The 22349-nt window shown below is 33.1% G+C and overlaps 1 protein-coding gene across 1 annotated transcript in view; it reads right to left on the bottom strand.

Moving 5' to 3' along the window:
- Positions 1 to 472: 472 nt before the first annotated feature.
- CDC73 (cell division cycle 73) overlaps positions 473 to 22349 on the bottom strand; it is a 157628-nt gene continuing 135751 nt past the window's right edge. The window contains exons 14-17 of the mRNA XM_044675861.1: positions 16100 to 16261; positions 14647 to 14747; positions 1194 to 1335; positions 473 to 552 (exon numbers count right to left, since the gene is read on the bottom strand). Of these exons, the coding sequence (XP_044531796.1) occupies positions 516 to 552; positions 1194 to 1335; positions 14647 to 14747; positions 16100 to 16261 (442 nt within the window). The 3' untranslated portion in view covers positions 473 to 515. The remainder of the gene's footprint in view (positions 553 to 1193; positions 1336 to 14646; positions 14748 to 16099; positions 16262 to 22349) is intronic.

Genomic DNA, 22349 nt, shown 5'->3' with positions numbered 1-22349 from the left:
ATAGTCAATTCATTTTGCTTAGTTTTTCAAATTCTAAGACTAAAATTTAATATCATTCACAACATAGTATTTTCAAAAAGTAAAACAATGGAGCAATGAAAAAAATCAGAAAATTGGAAGCAAAGTGGCTAAGAGCCTCATTACATCTATATATACACACGTGTAATCTGTATTTATCTTCTAAGGAGGAACAAAACTTTTTTAAGTGATGCTAATTTAAACCAATGGAGAAAACCTCTATCAAAATATACAATTTCCATTACAGACTAGAAGGCTAATATTATTATTATTATTAAAAAAATACTTGTAAGCAAAAAACTTTTGCTTATAATGATGACAGATATCAGCCTGTCAAAGCATGAAGCATCAAATAAGGTCTTAGAAAAGATTCATTTGTGACCTTCATTTGTAAAGTTCTTGACAAATTCATAAATCAAGAGCTTCAGTCCCCACATTGGAGCAGTTTCATGCTTCTTAATCCAAATTTTTAGGGGGGGAAATGGTAGCCAAGTAATTCAGAATCTCAAATGGGATTTATGCTTCACCATGTACCTGTAAAATAAATAAAAACAAAAAGTATTACATTAAATCACTGTAGATTGTATAATATGAAGGCAAAGGAAATGGATTCGAGTCTTTCCCTTGCTAATAACTACCTATGTGACCTTGGTCAAGCAATTTTATCTTACTGACCTGAGTTTCCTATCCATAAAAGGGGCTAGATGACCTCTGAGGTATTTTCCAGCTGTAGATTTATGAGTAAATATGAAATGCAAGTAGCTAAAAAATTTTGAACTAGAAAGGTATACATATTAAGTAATGTGTAGGGTCACTGTATTTTATAATAAGAAGGAGAGAGGAAGGGAGAAAGAAAGAGAGGAAAGGGACAGGATGTGCAAGGTGGTGGCGCAGTGCCAGCCAGGCCTAGAATCAAGATGACCTGAATTCAAATCTGATTTCAGCCACTTCCTAGCTATATGACCTTGGGCAAGCACTTTTCCAGTTTGCCTAGCCTTTGCCTTTCTATCTTACAGTTTTTATTAAGGTAAAAGTTTTAAAAAAACTATTTTATATATATAAAATACATAGGAATTTTATATATATATAAAAATAAAAAAACCCCCACTTTCAAGATTACAATGTAAGTGGAAAAACCAATAAGTTTGATATCTAAAGAGTAAATTTAGATTTACCTGTCCAATGTTTCCCAAAAACGTAAAAACACTGGTCTGTCCAAGTGACGTTTGTGGTAGCTTAATTCTAATACTGTTACATCCCATTTCTGTACATTTGGATCTAGGCGTACTTCGTCATATTTTAGATGAAAAGCTTTAACTACAAGGTAAAGAAAATAAAGGTTAGATTGAAAGAAAAATCATGGCATTCTACATGAGATAAAAACACAAATTCCTTTATGTAATAAGAGAAATGAACCAGACAGTACACAAAATAAATTCAGTAATTCTTCTTTGTATACACTATAGCTATGGTTCAGAAGAAGTTTTGGTTATTAGTTCAGGCAAAAACAAATACCTTTTTTTAATCTTGGCAGTCAGAATAAAAGGAAAAAACTGCAATTTAGTCTAAGTGTGATAAAATTAAAATTTCACAACACTTTATGATTTAAAATACAAAAGAAGGAAGGTGAATGAAATCATGGAATTCATATGGTAACTAATCTGGTAATGATGTGGATTCAAAACATAACTATGAAATATTGTATATTTTAATTCATTTTCTAAAAAATAGTTTAGAAGTAAAGATTAAAACTGCATCTTTTCATTAAGCAGCATTTAAAAAAATGTTACCTCATGTGAAAAAGATCAATAGGAAATAAAGTAGCATGACTAATATTCATAGCTGAGATGTCTCTTTTATTCTGTCATTTAAAATTAGTTAACTAGTGAAATAAGTATTTTCTAACTGAAGATATTAAACTTGGGTCATAACAGAAGTAAAATTTCTACTCATAGGAGCAGGTTTCAAAGGATTAAGTCATTTAGAAAATTGTACAAGAATAACATTGCCTAGAATCTGAAGACATGCTAATGGAGATTTCAAGATTAGCCCTAGATACCTTTGATAATTCTCTTCATTCTAATGTCAAAAACACAATATTAAACATTCCATAATGACTACAGTTTATTCTGTGGATTCATATTTGTAGTTTCAAATGGGGAAATGGAATGGTGAGTATAATAAAAGTCCTTCCATCAACATGGATCAGCAAACTGCAATTTATACTCAGAGTGGCCAGAAATTATGTCTCTTTGCTCACACAGTCTCAGAGCTGATATATGTTGGTGGTAGAAAATTAGTCCAGATTTTCCTGACTAGCTCTCTGTTATATACTATTAATGTTCCATGATGTTGATGATGATGACGACAACAACGACAACAACAAAGGAGACACTTAAAGACTATGACTTGATTCATAAAGGTACGGTAATATATGGATAGAGTGCTGGGCCTGGAATCAGGAAAACTCAAGTTCAACTCTAGTCTCAGATGCTAGTTATGAAATTCTGAAGCAAGTCATTTAACCACCCTGGTTTGTTTTTGTCTTTTTTTTTAAACTATAAAATGGGACTAATAACAGCACCTTCTTTGCAGGTTTATTGCAAAAATCAAATAAGATAGTATTTAAAAAAGTGATCAACATATTTCAATAAGTCATCTACAAAAGTACCACTGTATCTGAAGCATTTAAAAATATTCATTTTGAACTTTTTTGTATTAAACTATATTCTCACATGCTCTCAATAAAAATATAAGAAATCACATTTTGCTTATAAAGAAATTCATACATTAATGTCAACTCAACAAATATTTATTCAATGGAAACATTGTACAATGGAAAGAGTTAAAAGTTCAAAAAGTAAATGACCTGTGAAAGAATCTTGGCTCCTCCACTTAGTGATGACTTGCAATAAATCACTTAATCTCTCTTTTAATCTAATATTTTTTATTTTAAAAATAAAGATATTAGTTAGACTAGATAACCTCCAAACCCCAGTTCTAAATCTATTATTTTATGAGTGAGGTACTATGGCTATAAACAGAAATGAAAATGCTTGTTGCCTTTAAACAGTTTACACTCTACTGGAGGAGGAAAATGGTTAGAGAAGGAAGACAATATAAACAATAAAGAAAGTAGAGTATGAGGGAAGGGTGATTATCACACAAAGAGCTCTAGGAATTTCTAAGGAATATGGAACACTAAACTAGGGAAATCAGGATGGAATGGAAAAAGAAAAAGTTATCTTTAAAAGATTTTTGAAAGGTAGAAAAGAGTGAAAAAGTGCATTAAAGGCAAAGGGAACTGAGTTTTGTGTGAATGTACTATGGCAAAAGACATTAAGCAGCAGAATTGGCTAAATAGGTTGTGATATTTGGATGTAATGGTTTGTACTAAGTTATTAGAGAAGACAAGTACTTGAACTATGAAGAAAATAAGGAAAATAAATGAAGAGATGAAAAGAGAATAACACATATCATGATTACATAAAAATAATAGCAGCAGCCACAAATCAAGAGAAAAAAGCATCCAAGTAAAACAAATCCAAAGGGAACTCAAAAGCAGATGATAGTTATATATAGGCACACATTTGTGATTTATATATTTTTAAATAAATTATAAACAATGTGGAATCTGTGGTTTTATAAGGATATTAGAAAAAAAGTATTGTTTTATTAGTTTAAAGATAAGAAGTAGAGAAGCGGGCTTGAGAAAGAATTGGAGTTTCAAATAGAACTGAAAGACAGAGAGTGTGTTAATTTCAACTGGTGGCAGTTATAACCATTATTCTATGACAGTTTCACTGGCTGGGTGTGGCATTCCAGGAGTGGCTTCTGGCAGCTGACAGAGCCAAATGCAGTTTCTTTCTCTCTCAGAGCTGGAGGTGACATCTTTGCCTCTCTATCTCTGTCTGAGGGAAAGACTTGAATGAATGGAATGTTTTCTCTGTTACTGTCTATAGATTGGTTAAACTGTGAAAAGACCAAACAAAATCTGGTCTTTGGTTTGGACCAGTGGTTCCCAAACTTTTTTGGCCTACCCCCACCTTTCCAGAAAAAATATCACTTAGCACCCCCATCACATACTATCACAACTCCCTTACAGTTATTCACCGCCCCCAAATGCACCTGTGTCCATCACTGCCTCCCTGGATCACTGCAGCACCACCAGGGGTGGTGGCACCCACTTTGGGAATCACTGGTTTGGACTCTTGAGTCTGTTAAGGTTCAGAGTCCTAACTTGATTTATGTGGAGACTCAACCAGCTAGCTTTGGTTTATAACTTAAAAGTGAAGTTAAGAGTTAGAATGGTTAGGTTTATTTAGAATAGTATAAATTTGGTTAGTTAGATCAGGGAGGATTAGCATAGCCTGTGAACCACAGGAGAAGCAGTTCCTTGCAGGATCTGGGAGTTTATTTGGATGGAGTTAGAATCCCTTAGAATTAGAAATCTTTTTTTTTAATACATAGTTAAATAAATAGTTTATTTTTCATAAAGAAAGAATCTGTTTAGCATTCCTTGCGCCTTGCATTGCTCGCCTATTTTATTTTTACACTTTTCATGTACATTTTTTAATGCATTCATTTAGCTGAATGTGTTTTGTTGGCGGCAGTGATTGTTATAAAATATAAAATAAAAAAAATTTTAAGATGTTAAGTAGCAATTAGTCTAGCTCTAAATGCAATAAGGCTAGAGAGCTAAGTTTGCAACTATACTTCTAAATACTTTAAATAACAGAATAAAATTTTAACCCTGAGCAAATTGTGAACTACTGATGGCATAATTTTAAAAAAATAAATAATACAAACCCAGTAGGACAAAGTACACAATGAAAATTTAACTTTCAAGTGAAAGCTAAATTAAATAATTTCTATGTGTATATGAACATAAGCATAACAAAATCTGCAAATCAAATTTTCACATTTCAAAATTAAAGCACTTCAAACTTATTTTCTTTAAAAATAAATCTTATATAGTAACAGGGTAGATAGAGTCAAGATGGCGGCTTAGTAGCAGTAAAAGTCGAAACTACTCTGACCACCTATCCTATCAATTTTTTAAAAGCACCTCTAAAAGACAAGAACTCAAACCCAACAACAAGCTGGAGTCACAGGCCTCTCCCACTGAACAAAGCTTAAAAGGTAGGCAAAAAGAATTGATAAAGAGGGTCCTGAAACAAATCTACCTACACCTCCCTTCTCTTTACCTACAGCACTGGGATTTATGACTATGCATAGGCTAACTTTGGGACACAGGGACAGGGGCTTTTCTGATAGTAGAGCACCTCAGGCACAATCCTTGAGGTTGGCAAGCAGGACCAGAGTTCTATTTGGCTGGGCATCTTCCAGCCTCTGTGGTATGGCAGATTAATACATCCTGCCTAATCCAGTAAAGCAGCAAAGAGAGAATCAATAAGCCTGCTACATTAAAGATTTAGCACCAGGGCATATTAGCTCAACTGGCCTAACCCAATAAACCAAGAGAGGAGAGACCTTACAGCCCACAGGCAAATAAATAAATAAACAAAAAATAAAAAGCTGAGAAAACGAGTAAACAACGGAAAAAGAAGCTATCAAAAATTTCTACAGGAGGAAAAAAGACCCAAGAGCAGAAACAACAGAGGATGACAGGATATAGGGAACTATAAGCAAAACCTTAAAAAAAAAAAAAAAAAAAAAAAAAANAAAAAAAAAAAAAAAAAAAAAAAAAAAAACACCTAGGAAATTGGGCTCACACTCTGGAAGAACTCAAAAAGGAATTCGAAAATCAAACAAGACAAGTTGAAAAAAAAACAGCAAAAAGAAAACAGCTTAAAAAGTAAAATTAGTCAAATGGAAAAAGACAAATCAAATGAAGAGAACAGTATCATAAAAAAAGAATTGACCCACTGGAAAAAGAGGGGGGAAAATCATATGAAGAAAAGAATGACATGAAAAGAAGAATGGAGCAAATGGAAAAGGAGAATCAGAAGATCAGGATAGAAATTCAGTCCATAAAAATTAGAATTAGGCACATAGAATCAAATGACTTCATGAGATATCAAGAAGCAATAAAATAAAATGAAAAGAATGAAAAAAATAGAAGAAAGTATAAAATATTATCTCACTGAACAACTGACTTGAAAAATAGATCTAGGAGAGATAATATAAGAATTACTGGACTACCTGAAAGTTATGATTAAAAAAAAAAAAAAAAAAAAAAGCCTACACATCATATTATAAGAACTTATCCAAGAAAATTGCCCTGATATTCTTGAACAAGAGGGTAAAATTGACTGAAAGAATCCACAGGTCACCTCCTGTTAGACATCCCCAAATGACAACTCCCAGGTATGTTACAGCCAAGTTCAAGAGCTTCATGCCAAGAAGAAAATACAGCAAACAGCCAGAAAGAAACAATTCAAATATCATGAACCCCAGTCAGAGTCACACAGGATCTGGTAGTTTCCACACTGAAGGACCAGAAGACTGCAAATATGATATTCCAGAAGGCAAGAATTTACACCAAGAATCACATACCCAACAAAATGGATTACTATATTAGCCTGAATATAATATGAACCCAAATAGAGTGGGATCCCAAGTATTTTGGAGGGTAACTCAGAAAGAGGGAAAACCCATGTTATTCTCTACTTTTAAATTACAACTTTCTTTTAATTTGTGAATAATGCAGGTACTTTACATTTGAAGTTTTTTCAAGGTCCAGAAAACAAGTTAAAGAAGTTTTAATGCCAAAACTTTTTTTATTAAATATGTATTACTTTTATAAATACTTGTAAGAAACTACCTTCCAAAATTTATTCAATAATCATGTTCACCTTCCTCTTCTATTTTCTAATTTCCAAAAGTGGAAACATCATTCAAGTCATTGCCATCACCCTCTTCTTCCCACAAAACAACATCTTTGCTACCATCTATACTGTTTGATATACAACATTTTTAAAAGCCAAGCACAATGGACCTGGTAGACATCCACTCATTATATTCTTTCCTCAAATGACCTTTGAATGGCTTATTAATTACTACACTTGTAATTGCGATGTTATGCCTCCCAGAATAACAACTAGATCCTTGAGCATTTCAGTAATTCTCTTCTTCACATGTTCAGTCAGATGACCCTTGAACGTGTTAAGTACAAGCATTCCTCTCTGACATAGTAACACACCCAGGTACCTACCCAAGACCATATTCAACCATCTAACCCAAGTTCTTCATTCATCCTTCCCTTTGCCTGTACACAAAAGATTACTACTGATAATAACTTTTCCTTAGGTAATGTTTTACACCTTAAAATTACATAAGAAGTCAGTTTTTGCCTGTCAGCTATGACTGCAAGCATCATGGTCATTCTAGTTTTCTCATTTCAAGAAGTTTTAATCAACACTAATTTGGCGCCTTCAATATTAATGGTGACATCTGACAGAATATCAAAACAAACAGGCATTTGGCCGGCATTTCCCGTCTGTCCCAGGAGATAGCCATGCTTTTTACATATACTCAGGCATACAATACACAATAGTTTATGGTTTCAAAGCTGGAGAACTCAAATATAATGTGAAGGCAACTTTCAAAGGTACGTATTGGGGGAAAACGGTGCACTATAGTCAGGCTAATAAAGTATATTCTTTCAGAGGAAAGTATGGTCATTTAACAAAATAGAGGATTTCTAAGCATTCCAGAAGAAAAGACCACATTTAAATCAAACATCTGATGTCCAAATTCAAAATTCAAGAAAAGCATAAAAAGGAAAAAAAAAAAGAAGAAAAAGGTGGGGCTTCACTGAGAACAAACTGTTAAGATTCCTATGAGGAAAGATGATACCTATAACTTTTAAAAATTGTTACCATTATCATAATAGTTAGAAGAAGTATACATATAAGGTAAGATAGTGAGCTATTTAGGATGATACATCAAAACAAAACTAGAGGTGAAAAAGAGGATTATACTAAGTGAAATGGGAAGAGAAAAGTAAAAGTAAGTTATATCACTTGGAGGGGGGCGGGAGGGGGAGAGAAATGGATGGAGAATTAATACAATAGGAGGGAAGAAAAGAGAGGCTATAAGTAATACTTAATTAAACCTTAATCTCTTTGGAATTGGTTCAGAGGGATAAAAATAGCCAGATTAAAATAGGAAATCAAGATGGAGGGGAATCCACAGATGGAAATCATAACTTTGAATATATAAATGGTAGTAACTCACTCATAAAATGGAAGAGAACTGCAGAATGGATTAAAAACCAGAATCCTACCATATGTTGTTTACAAGAAATACATGAGGCAGGTAGACATACACAGAGTAAAGGTAAGAGAATAGAGCAGAATATATTGGGCTTCAGATGAGACAAAGAAACAGGAGTGGCAATCCTGATCTCAGCAAAAATAAATCTGATTTAAACAGATAAGTGTTGTGAGGAAGATTAGGTAGTATTAAGTATTAAGGATGTACCTAGCAGGAAGGTTGGAGCATTCCAAGATGAAATATAGGAGCAGGAAGAAGTGGCTTGTGCCCTGAGAGAGACTCCATTAGGGGTTGGCACAAACTGTTGTTAGCCCTGAGAGATCTCAGAGTAAAGGACATCCTGCATCCTGATTTCCCTGGAATCCTGAGTGGTGGTGGTTTCAAACAAGTGGACAAAGAACTACAGAGCAGCACCAAGAAGAGGAGAAGTTTGGGGTATGGTGGACAGCATCTCAAGCACACTCTCTCTACTTGGATACCTTGGCTTTTGACATCCTGAGATCATCTGTGGATAACCATGACAAACCCCAAAGCCACCCTCAGCCCATAGCTGAGCTGGTCAAACCCTGGCTGGAACCAGGTTTGATGCAGCCTCCCAGTGACTCCATTACTGCTCCTTTGGGCTCAGCCTGCTAGATCACTATGATTAGAGTAGAGAAGTCCTCCCCTTGCCCTGTGGTTTTGTCACTAGGTTTTAAGTGTAGAAATCCCTTTCCCACCTTTTAGTTAAACATAATTAAAACTGTTAAAACCTTTTACCTTGCCTGCTGGTTTCTAGACTCTGGCCTAGGGAAGCTGGGTGACAGTTGAGGACAACTGCCATTCCTGTGTTAATCCAGTGAACTCTGGTCTCCCCATCCTGGTCCAGTCTCTCCTACTACCCAGAGTGTATACCCACAACCATTTAGATTTATTGCAACATTCCTGGTGCCCTCCATTATCTATTTTCACATAAGGAAGGAAATTACATTTTGGTAAAAGTTGATATAGATAATGAAGAAAGATCAGTACTCAACATATGCACCAAATGGTATAGCATCCAGATTTTTAAGGGAGAAAAACTAAGAGAGCTTAAGGAGGAAATAGATAAGAAAACCATACTAGTGGGGGACCTTAACCTTCTCCAATCAGAATTAGATCAATCAAACCAAAAAGAAATAAGAAATAATGGAAGTGAATGAAATTTTAGAAAAATTAGAGTGAATAGATAACTGGAAAAAATTGAATAGGGATAAAAAGGAATATAACTTCTTTTCAGCAGAACATGGTACATATACAAAGCTTGACCATGTGCTAGGGCATAAAAAACATCACAACCAAATGCAGAGAAAAATAAATGCAACATTTTTCAAATCATAATGTGACAAATTATACTTAATAAAAGTTCATAAAGAGGCAAATTAAAAATTAGTTGAAAACTAAATAATCGAATCTTTCAAACCTGGTGTGTCAAAGAACAAATCATAGAAATAATCACTGATTTCATTGAAGAAAATGACAATACAAAATAGCAAACTAAAAATCCCCAAAAGAGACTAAATTGGAAATCCTAAAAAAAATCAAAGGAGAAATTAGTAAAATTAAAAGAACTAATGAACTAATAAATAAGTCTAGGATTTGGGTCTGTGAAAAAACAAAGTATTGGTTAATTCAAATTTTTTTAAAAGAAAAAAATTTTTCATGGTTACATGATTCATGTTCTTGCTCTCTCTCCCTCAACACCCCCCCTAACCCCCAGTAGCAGATGCACATTTCCACTGGTTACTTCCTGTGTCATCAATCAAGATCTATTTCCATATTATTGATAATTGTTCTAGGGTGGTCACCAAGAGTCTACAACCTAATCGTGTCCATATCACCCCAAGTGTTCAAGCAGTTGTTTTTCTTCTGTGTTTCTACTCCCATAGTTCTTTCTCAGGATGTGGGTAATGTTCTTTCTCAGAAGTCCCTTCAGAATTGTCCTGGATCACTGCATTGCTGCTAGTGGAGAAGTCCATTACACTCAGTTGTGCCATAGCATTTCTGTCTCTGTGTATAAGGCTTTCCTGGTTCTGCTTCTTTCACTCTGCATCAATTCCTGGAGGGTCATTCCAGTTCACATGGAATTCCTCCAGTTCATTATTCCTTTGAGCACAATAGTATTCCATCACCAGCATATACCACAATTTGTTCAGCCATTCTCCAATTGAGGGGCATACCCTCATTTTCCAGTTTTTTACCACCACAAAGAGCACGGCTATAAATATTTTTGTACATGTCTTTTTTCCTATGATCTCTTTGGGGTACAAATCCAGCAATGGTATGGCTGGATCAAAGGGCAGGCAATATTTTAGTGCTCTTTGGGCATAGTTCCAAATTGCTATCTAGAATAGTTGGATCAATTCACAACTCCACCAGCAATGCATTAATGTCCCAATTTTGTCATATCCCCTCCAACATTCATTACTATCCCCTGCTGTCATTTTAGCCAATTTTCTAGGTGTGAGGTGATACCTCAGAGTTGTTTTGATTTGCATTTCTCTAATTATTAGAGATTTAGAACCACTTTCTCATGTGCTTATTGATAGCTTTGACTTCTTCATCTGAAAATTGCCTATTCATGACCCTTGCCCATTTATCAATTAGAAAATGGCTTGATTTTTTTGTACTTTTATATTTGAGTAATTTGACCTCTGTCAGAGTTTTTTTTATTATAAAGATTTTTTCCCAGTTTGTTGTTTCCCTTCTGATTTTAGTTGCATTGCTTTTGTTTGTACAAAACCTTTTTAATTTAAGGCAATCAAAATTTATTTTACATTTTGTAATTTTTTCCTAACTCTTTTTCAATTATATGACAATAAATATGACAATCTAGGTGAAATGGATGAATATTTACAAAAATATAAGTTGCCTAGATTAACAAAAGAGGAAATAAAATGCTTAAATGATCCCATCTTAGAAAAAGAAATGGAATAAACTATCAATGAACTCCCCAGGAAAAAATCCCTAGGGCCAGATGGATTCACAAGTGAATTTTATCAAACATTTAAAGAACAATTATTTCCAATACTATGTAAACTATTTGACAAAACAGGCAACAAAGGAGTTTTACCAAATTCTTTTAATGACATAAATATGGTATTGATACCCAAGCCAGGAAGTCCAAAAACATAAAAGAAAATTATAGACCAATCTCCTTAACAAACATAGATGCAAAACTCTTAAATAAAATACTAGCAAAGAGACTACAGCAAATCATCACATGGATATTTCACTGTGACCAGGTGAGATTTATACCAAGAATGCAAGGCTGGTTTAATAATAGGAAAACCATCCTTTTAACTGACCATATCAATAATCAAACTAACAGAAATCACATGATGATATCTCAATAGATGCAGAAAAAAAGGGGACAGCTGGGCAGCTCAGTGGATTTGGAGAGCCGGTCTTAGAGATGGGAGGTCCTAAGTTCATATCTGACCTCAGATACTTCCTAGCTGTGTTACCCTGGGCAAGTCACTTAATCCCTACTGCTCTTCTGCCTTGGAACCAATACACAGTTATGATTCTAAGATGGAAGGTAAAAGTTTAAAAAAAAATGATGCAGAAAAAACCTCTTGACAAACTATAATACACATTCCTATTGGAAACTCTAGAAAGGATAGAAAGGGCCTTTCCTCAAAATAGCAAGTAGTATTTATTTAAAACCAACAACAACAATCATCTGCAATAGGGATGAATTGGAAGCCTTCACAAAAAGACTGGGAATGAAGCAAGGATACCCATTATCACTACTATTATTTAATATTGTACTAGAAATGCTAGCTATAGCAATTAGAGAAGAAAAAGAAACTGAAGGAACTAAAGTAGGCAGTAAAGAAACTAAACTATCACTCTTTGCAGATGATATGATGATATACTTAGGGAATCCTAAAAAAAATCAACTAAAAAGCTAGTGGAAATAATCAACAACTTTAGCAAAGTTGCAGGATACAAAATAAACCCACATCAATCATCAGCATTTCTATATATTTCAAAAAAAACTCAGCAGAAAGCTTAATAAAGAGAAACTCCATTTAAAATCACTCTAGACAATATAAAATATTTGGGAATCTATTTGCCAAGACAAAGACAGGTATTATATGAATAAAACTACAAAACACTTTCCACATAATTAAAACTAGATCTAAGTAAGTGGAAAAACATTAATTGCTCATGGGTAGGATGAGCTAATATAATAAAAATGACAATCCTACCTAAACTAATTTACTTATTTAGTGCCATATGCATCAAACTACAAAAAATATTTTTTATGGAACTAGAAAAAATTAATAGCAAAATTCATCTGGAAGATGAAAAGATCAAGAATATCAAGGGAACTAACGAAAAAAAGTGATGGAGTACTATAAAGCAGTGGTCATCAAAACAATATGGTATTGGCTAAGAGATAGAAGGATAGATCAATGGAATAGACTAGGGGTAAATGACCTCAGCAATATAGTGTTTAATAAACCACCTTCTGAGAGAACTCACTAACTGAAAAAAACTTCTGGGAAATTTGGAAAAGATTAGCAAACGTTATGTCTAGATCAACATCTTACACCCTATACTAAGATAAGTTGAAAAGGGGTATATGACTTAATCATAAAAAAATTATATTATAAGTAAAGTAGGTGAACATAAAATGGCATACCTGTCAGACCTCTGAAAGGCAAATTTAAGACCAAATGAGAGATAGAGAACATTAAAAGATGTAAAATAAATAATTTTGATTATAATAAATTTAAAAAATTTTGTACAAACAAAACCAATGCAACCAAGATTAGAAGGGAAGCAACATGGGGAAAAATTTATAACAATCTAATTTCTCAAATAAAGGACTAAATCAAATTTTTAAGAAACACATTCCCTAATTGACAAATGGTCAAGGGATATGAATAGGCAGTTTTCAGGTGAAGAAATCAAAGCTATCAATAATTGTATGAAAAAATATTCCAAATCCCTTCTGATTAGAGAAATGCAAATCAAAACAACTCTGAGTTACCACGTCACACCAAGCGATAATTGGCCAGTATGACAGGAAAGGAAAATAATAAATGTTGGAGGGGATGCGGTAAAATTGGGACATTAATGGATTGCTGGTAGAGTTGTGAATTGATTCAACCACTCTGGAAAGCAATTTGGAACTATGCTCAAAGGGCTTCAAAAGAATGCAATGCCCTTTGATCTAGCTATACCATTACTGGGTTTGTACCTCAAAGAGATAAAAAAAATGTAGATGGACCTATTTGTACAAAAATACTTATAGCTGTGCTTTTTGTGGTGGCAAAAAAAATTGGAAAATATGGAATTGAGTTGTCCCATGTTTGGGGAAAGGCTGAATAAATTGTGGTATATGACAGAGATGGAATACTATTATGCTATGCTATAAGGAATGATGAACTGTTTGATTTCTATAAGAACTGAAAAGACCTCCTTGAACTGATGTGAAGTGAAAAAAAGCAGAACCACGAGAACCATATACACAGAGACTGATACACTGTGGTACAATCAAATGTAATGGACTTCTCTACTAGCAGCAATGCAATGATCCAGGACAATTTTGAGGGACCTATGAGAAAGAATGCTATCCACAGCTAGAGAAAGAACAGTGGGAGCAGAACTGCAGAAGAAAAACTTATGATTTATCACTTGTTTATATGGATATAAGTTTGGGGCTTGAGTTTTAAAAGATTACTTTATTACAAAAGTGAATAATATGGAAAAAAGTTTTGAGTGATAATACATGTATAATCCAGTAGAATTGCTTGTCAACTCCGGAAAGGGAGAGGGAGACAACCTGAATCATGTAACCATGGGGAAAAAATAAGAAGAGGAAAAAGAAAAAGAAAGAAATCTTACAATCACAACAGACTATTGCTAATCCTAGATTAAGGTTATAGATAAGAAAAATCAGATCTTCTTAGTTTAAAATTTTACAGCTGTAAAAATTACATGTAACATTTTACAAATTACCAATATGGAAATGAACTGAATTATCTCAATGACAAACTCTGAGTAATGAAAGCATAAAAAATAACGTATTGAGAGTTTGCTGTGTGTGTGTGTATATAAAATCTAGAACAGAAAACTGTCAACATCAGATACTAAGGTTCTATACTGATTGTACTTGGAGCTTTCAATCGAATCATGTATTCAATGCCAAACATACAACCAGAAACATGTCAGGTTTTAGGGATACAAATTAAAAGCCAGACAGTTCTAGTCCTCACATCTATGAACTCACACATATTTGACAACAAAAGCAAAAAATACAATTACTTTTTCTGCTGAATTACTAGGGAAATTATTGTCATTAATAAATATTGTAAGGGGAAAAATAATATCAAAGAAAAATGAGGAACTCACTTTTAGCAAATATGTCAACTGGTGATCCATCAGGTAATAGCCATGGCCAACCTTTGAACTGCCATGCAGGGCCCTGTACAAAAACTGCCACAACACGATCCCTATAAATTGAAAAGAAGGAAAAGACACTCTTATTAAAGACCTTGAGTTTTAGTTACTGTAAATCCCTAAAGAACCAGTCTCATATTTATTCATGTGATAGAATCTGCTGTCAACACTACTGTGAGGCAAACAGAGCACATTAGCATAATTTCTCTTTATAATGACACTGTTATAGCACATTAATGACTGCTATACCACCAGTGCATCTGCTTTTTTGCAGTTATATGTCTTTTCAGCATAAATACACATAAAGCTATTTTTATGTGTGATCCTTCTGGCCTTTTATGCCTGTTCTTTTGCTAACTGCAAACTGATCTTAAATTTCACACTTTTTTATTGTTACCAGAATTAACTGACTTTAATACATTACCCTTTAATTTTTAAAAAATGTATGTCCATTCAAAAAAAAAAAAAGGAAAATGTTATATAGTATAAAATAAATGAAGAGAAACAGTCTTAATAATGCTAAATAAACGTGAGCTAATGTTTATTTTAAGACAGTGGATACATTTGTAATCTCCACGTTCATTCTAGTGGTTGCAAGAATTGCTCTGCTAGTATAATAGTCAATGGTGATATCAGAGAAATAATGCGAATGCACTACTTACTACTTGTTTCACAGTGGGATTACAGATGTCAAGCTAAAACAGATCTTAGAAACAAAGTAGTCCTAAATACCCCTTTTACATAGAAGGAAACTATGGTTCAAGAAAGACAAATAACTTGCTCAAGATAACATCAGTAATAAGAGCAAGATCAACATTTAAACCAGGTTCCTCTAACACTAGTACTCATTCAATTGTACAATATATTATACTTAACGTTAAATTACAGAGTGTGTGTATGTAATCCTATTTAAATAGTTTAAAAGTATGTTCTTATACTATGTAAAAGTATTACAGGTCATAAAGTTTTTAAATCTCTGAAATAATTTGAGTAAATTAATACATTTAATTCTGCTTTGTCAAAAGAAGTTAATGACCATGTTGAAGCATATATACTTGGTGGAAATATCCAAATAAATACATTTTTTTAAAAAAAATTATGTTTGTGCATGCATGCATGCATGCATATGTACAAATACAAATTATTTATATTGATTAAGCTTTTAGAAAGACAAGTGTCCTATAAGTAAAAGCTAATATAATCTTATTTTTTCCAATTTAAATAAGAATATATATCATTATAATAAAAAAAGCTATTCTTTTTCTAAGTTAAAACAGATTTACATTTCAAAGAACAAAAATTGGTTATACTGAGAAACTATGATGAAACTTAAAGAGAATCTGATTTTAACAATAAATCAGAGATTTAAAAAAGTTAACGAAATATTTTAAATTATATATCTTACCAGTCTTGAGGCATAAGTTTGAGGGGCTGATCTACTACTCGATAGGGGACTGTTACACTTATAGCAGTGCCCCCTGGCTGCATCTGATCTTTCCGTCTCTGGATGAGTGTTTCATTTTCTCGCTGGCAGCCTTGTTTTTTCTTCTCATCTGAAGGAACAAATCTTTCAAAAAAAAAAAAATCAAATAAGAGATCAATATCATAAAATATCAGAGTTGGAATGGACTTCATTAGCCATCTAATCCAAGTCATAATCAAATTCTTTTAATATTTTTAAATATTATTTTAAATAATTTTAAAAGACTGGTCAAATTTGAGATTAAAGTAAAAAGAAAAATTTCATTGTAAAAAATGTATAAAGTTTAGCATGGTAAAATTCTAATTATATGTACAAAAATTAGTAATGGTTAAGAATAAGACATGTCTATGTTTTAAAACTGTACTTACCATTCTGAAGGATATAATACTAAAAACTGCTAACATCACTTAGGAATTTTGAAAGGTAATATTTAGTTGTTTTCCATATTCACATTATCCTATCTTCTTTGCTTTTAATTAGCAACCCTAATTTAAATCTATTAGTTCAACATTCACCAAGTGCTTAAAAGAAGTTATTACTAGTGCCATGTAAGTATTTATATTATCCAGTAACAAACTTAACTGACAATGGCACCCTAACAAAAGTGAGGCACCTGGAAGAGGGAGAGTAAAAAAGGAGTACATATTAAATCTAAGGGAATATGTTCAAGGGAAATTGTCTTTATGCTTGCTCTCTTTTTACTAAAAAAAATAAGTTCAACAATCTTGTAAACTGTTAATTTTGTGGTCAGAAAAATATTTAATGAGTCACTAAAATATCTGTTTTCCCTTTCCTAAATGCCCCATACTTATTCTACATGCAAGGTAAATAATGTGTGTTAACAGAAGTAAAGAATGTTTACACCATAACTAATCTATCTCAAACCTCTTTAATTCCTTGGACACTTAGGTTATCTTTCTATTTTACTTTGGTCTCATGATCATTTTGGTTACGAGCTTTATTTATGCATACATAAGGTTCCTGTAGGCATTATACTTAGCACAAAAAGCCAAAAAGCCAAAAAGCCAAAAAGCCAAAAAGCCAAAAAGCCAAAAAAAAAAAAAAAAAACTATACATTTCATGAATTATTAGTTTACAATAAAGCCATTATAATTTAACACATATTTAAGCATTTATTATGTATAATGTACTGTGCTAAGCACTGTATGATACCAAAACAGAGCCCTCAATAAGTTTATGTGACAGGTGGGATATAGTCACTTATTTTTAAAAGATCTAAATCTCCTCAATAAACATCTTAGAAATAAATATGCTGCTCAATTGCTGGAAAAGAAAATATTATAAGAGCTATGTTTTAGAAAAATGTTATTTAAAATTATCTATAGCCTAGAAATTTCATAATTATTAATACTTCAAATTGACATATTAATTCAACAGAAGCCTCTGAAACAAAAGTTCACCAATAAAATACTACTCAATTAACAAAGCTAAAAAGCATTCATACCAAGAGAAAAAATGTTTAGTCCTAGAATATTCACATTTTCTAGATTCTTTATTCCTAAATAGCATTTCTGCCAAACAATATCTTCTCTTGACAGTGATAATCTAAAACTGTCTCAATGTCACAGTCTCTTAACTCTACACACACACACACACACACACACACACACACACACACACACACACACACACACACACTCTAATAATGGCACTAGTTATGGGGGAGATAAATATTATTCTGGTGTAATCTAAGCCTGAATCATCCTCTTCAATACTCTCTTCTCTCTTGATTTTTGGGGTACTGCTCTCTGTTTCTCTTCCTATCTTATTACTCCTTTCTCCTTTGCTGGACTATCATTCAAGTTATGCCCACTAGTCATGGGTTAGGCGCTTGGGCCCCCTTCTTTTCTTTATACTGTTCCCTTGGTGATCTTATCAGCTCCTAAGGTATCAACTGTCATCTCTATGTAGATGAGTCTCAGATCTAATTGTTTGGTCCTAATCTCTCTCCTGACCTCGGGTCTTGCACCTCCAACTAGATATTTTGAAATGGATGCCCTGTAGCTATCTTAAACTCAACCTGTCCAAATCTGAATTCATTATATTTCTCCCCAAACCTTCACTTTTCTTCCAGATTTTCCTATTACTTGTCAAAAGACACACATTCCTCAGTCACCCAGCCTTAAAATTTAGGTGTCATCCTCAATTCCTCATGAAATTCTCTAAGCCTCAACTGTAAATGAGATATACTAAGACCTATATTTGTAGCACTCTGTTTCTCATAAGGTTGATGAGATAAAGTTTGGAGAATATTCTGTAAGCCTTTAAGTCCTATATACATGCCAGCTATTATTATCAAGAATGCCAAATTTCAATGCAGGAGTTGACATGTGGTACTTTAAAAGTTGGCATGTTCTACCCTTTAACTTAAAAATTCAGGTAAGTAATCATGATAAAATGTTTATTATGTGTTTAGCATTAAGTTTGAAAACAGCAAAGCCACATAAGCAAAGAGGCCACAATCTTAAGGTAAAACATTCTTAATTTTATTTTTAAGCTTAAGTATTTCAATGTTTTAATACCTCACTGCAACTGACAGCTTCCCTATAGCGTAAGTCAGCTGGAGACCTTGCTATATAATTAATGCATAATTGAAAACTCCTCTCAACACAATTATAGTACAGGTTGTAGCCCATGGTTCATGTTGGCATAGATTCAATTTGGGTTCTGTATAATATAGAATATTCTTTTCTTGTTATTCCTTCTAAAAGCAACATTTTTAAAATATCTAGCTTAGACCTGACAAAATAAAATTCATAAATTAATGACAAATCATTATCAATCATTAAAATATGGAAATAAATTTTATTTAGGCTATCGAGTCAAAAAACATGCACTTTAAAACAAAATAATCTCCTGTTAAAAAAACATCCTAAACATTGCTATAAATATTTTTAAAGACTATATTTCCCCTACTTAGACACTTGTCAAAGGACTCTTTCTCTAAACGTGAAAAGGAAAATAATAACTCTGAAATGTTAAATAAGTAACCAACATTTATGCAATGCATAATTTATTTGTATAACACTGTCTAGTATTACATACTGAGATTTATTCAATATTGAATTAATTGATTTCTAATATTGATCTGTAACATTGTATTTCATTCATGTTCAATCTGTTTCCACATTCTTTTGTCCTGACAATAAAAGGAATGTATCTTGTATTCTTTGTCCTGAAGCATCCCCTAAACTTGGGACAATTAAGAATGAGAATATAAGAGCCATCCTTCCCAGCAAACAAATCTGGCTCCATGCAAGCATGTGTGGAGGGTAATTGTTATGAATGATAATAATCAATCTTAACTAGACCAAACTTGATTTCTCCATCTGGATCAGCAAGGATATTGGAATCTTATGGTTAGGCACATGGCTTCCTCCCACTATTACGAAGGGATCAGGGTGGGACTGGAAAATATTAGCCCATCTTCTCATTAAGTAGCCAACAATTAGAGATGTCTTGGACTGCCTTTGGGAGGCCTTAATAATGAGCTTTCAGAATTATATTTGAATGATTTAAGATGCTGAATGGTCTCTGATTGAGAAGAGAGATCATAAACCATTAATTTATTGGTTATTGCCAGCCTAATCAGTAAATTAACTTTTCTTACCCAGATTCTAGTCTCTTGGAATTTTTATTAATCACAATACCAATTCATCGGGAAAACCAATTCTCACTTCCGTCATTTGTAAACATAATCATTTTAATTGTCCCAAATCAGAGAGTAAAGCACTAAAGAAGATATTTTTCCATTAAAATAACATTACACAGGATATAACAAGAATAAATCTAAAAAGAGTTAAGTTACTAAAAAGTAAGTTAAAGTTGGTTTAAAAGAAGAAAGCAAGATCAAAGCAGTTAGTGCCCAATTTAAATTTCTTCACCCACTCCTACCTCCCAAAACTAGACACAAATCATATTTGAAATAAATATACTAGAACTGAAAAGGAATTGACCATTTAGCAAGCTAGTTAAGAAGTTAGGCTAAGTGTGTGGTAAACATAACTCCTTCCTATGGCGCTACAGAAACATAAAATATTTCACCATTTATTTGAATCAAAAAAGGTTTCTAGTAAGTAATGCAGCTGTAACTATTCTTAAGGATAAAATATTTATTAGGCTGCTAAATCCTTAAAACCATCAAGTCCTTCTCTAACACCCCTATATGGTGGAGAGGTGACTAGAAGAACTCAAAGACTAAGTCAGTGAAATACAAACTCCAACAAATTCTACTAAACTGGAAAAGGCTCCTAGTTAATAACTCTGATGATGGACTATGTCTCAGATGCCTTCTGAGAACCAGCCAAGCCAGGAACCGAACAAAAATCAAAAACTAAAATAGTCTTTCTACACAAAAGGAGGCACGGGGGAATTTGAAGTTATAAGAAAATTAGGTAAGAATATTAAAGAGTTTGAAAAAGGCTTGTAGATTCTACAAAAGCTTCATACCTACCAATCATGAACATTTTCATCAAGAAGCAAGGAGATTTTGGATACAATAAAGAACAAACATCATCACAAATGGTCAAAATGAGCACATCTTTTTTAAACCTTTACTTTCCTGTACTAGTAGCAACTATAAGACAGAAAGGAAAGGGTTAGACAATTGGGATTAAGTGACTCACCTAGAGTCACACAATACAAAGAATTTGAGTCAAAATTTGAACCCAGATTCTCCTAATTTCAAGCCTCTCTATCCACTGTGCCTATATCTTAACAGAAAGGGATATAACTGTTTCTCAGAATCAGACTCTTGGGAGGGAACTCTCTTCCACCACATCCAAAGAAAGAAGACTTACACCAATCCTGTCTCTGATACAAACAAGTAGTGGGATATGGGGGAGGGCTGATCTTATATAATGAAGTTTAATATTCCCAATAGTATCAACTTTGCAGGACTGCTATAAGGATCCAATGAGATAATGTATATAAATTACTTTGCAAACTTTAAAGCACTTTACCAAAGTTCCTATTTTAAAAAAATACTCAACAAGCCATTTTACTTCTATAACTCACTCTCACCTATAAAATGGAAATAATAGTCCTTATACTGCTTCACTTTGTGGGTCTGCATTATGTAAGATACTTTGAAGTTGAAAAGTGCTACACAAATGTGAGCTAACAGTTATGAGAAAATGAGAGTGAAGATAAGATTGCTCCTAATGCAAAAACATATTTTTAATAAACAAGCTATACTTACAACTCAAGATTTCTGCAGAGGTGGGAGCCATTTTCAACTAAACTATTTAGTAAAACCATCAATTTGTAACAACAAAGATCAAAATCAAAAGAAAATTAAAATAAGATTAAGGCGGCATAGTTTTCACCTGAAAGGAACTCCAAGATAATTTATATCAAATAAAGAGTATACACTTTATCCTAGAATTAAGTGTCCCATTCTCCTACATGAGGTAGTAACATGGTCAGACTTGTGCTTTATGAACATCAATTCAGCAATTTTATGGAAAATGAACTAGGGCAATGGTGTCAAATTCAAATAGAAATGAATGTCTAAGGGTTGCATATTGACTTAAAAAGCCACACATGAATATTATCTTTGCTCAATTGTTATTTTTATGTTATTTTGTTAAATATTCCCCAATTACATTTCAATCTGGTTGGGAGCATTCTAGAATTTGACATTTCTGGATAAGAAAAGGAGAGAATAGACCAAAGAGATCAGTTAGGAAGGCCTGATTTAGGATAACCTTGTGGGCAGAAAGAAGGGAACATATAAAAATAGATGTTGTGGAAAAGATCTGAAAAGATTTGGCAAGTGAGTAGATTTAGGATTTGAATAAGCAAGAAATGTTAATATAAATTGAAAGGCTAAGTACCTGAGTGACTAGAACAATGATAATGCCATTAAAAAATTCAGATATATGAAAGATGAATAAGTGTGAGTGGGAAATATAGTGAGCTCTATTTTGATGATATAAGAGCTTGAAATACCTATTGGACATTTTGGCAGAGATGTCAGTCAGCTATGTCTGTGATAGTGAGGAGTCAAAACTGAAAACCCAATGTTACGCAAATAATAATATGAGAATGCAATTCACATGAGAGAGTAACCGTCAGCATTCATATGGCACTTTAAGATTTACATAATTACCTCATTTGATCTTCAAGACGATCCTATGAAATAGATAGG

Source organism: Gracilinanus agilis, chromosome 4 (genome assembly GCF_016433145.1).
Source record: "Gracilinanus agilis isolate LMUSP501 chromosome 4, AgileGrace, whole genome shotgun sequence".
In the NCBI taxonomy this organism is placed as follows: Eukaryota; Metazoa; Chordata; class Mammalia; order Didelphimorphia; family Didelphidae; genus Gracilinanus; species Gracilinanus agilis.
The sequence above is the reverse complement of the archived record's forward strand: the minus strand, read 5'-3'. Positions and strand labels throughout refer to the sequence as shown.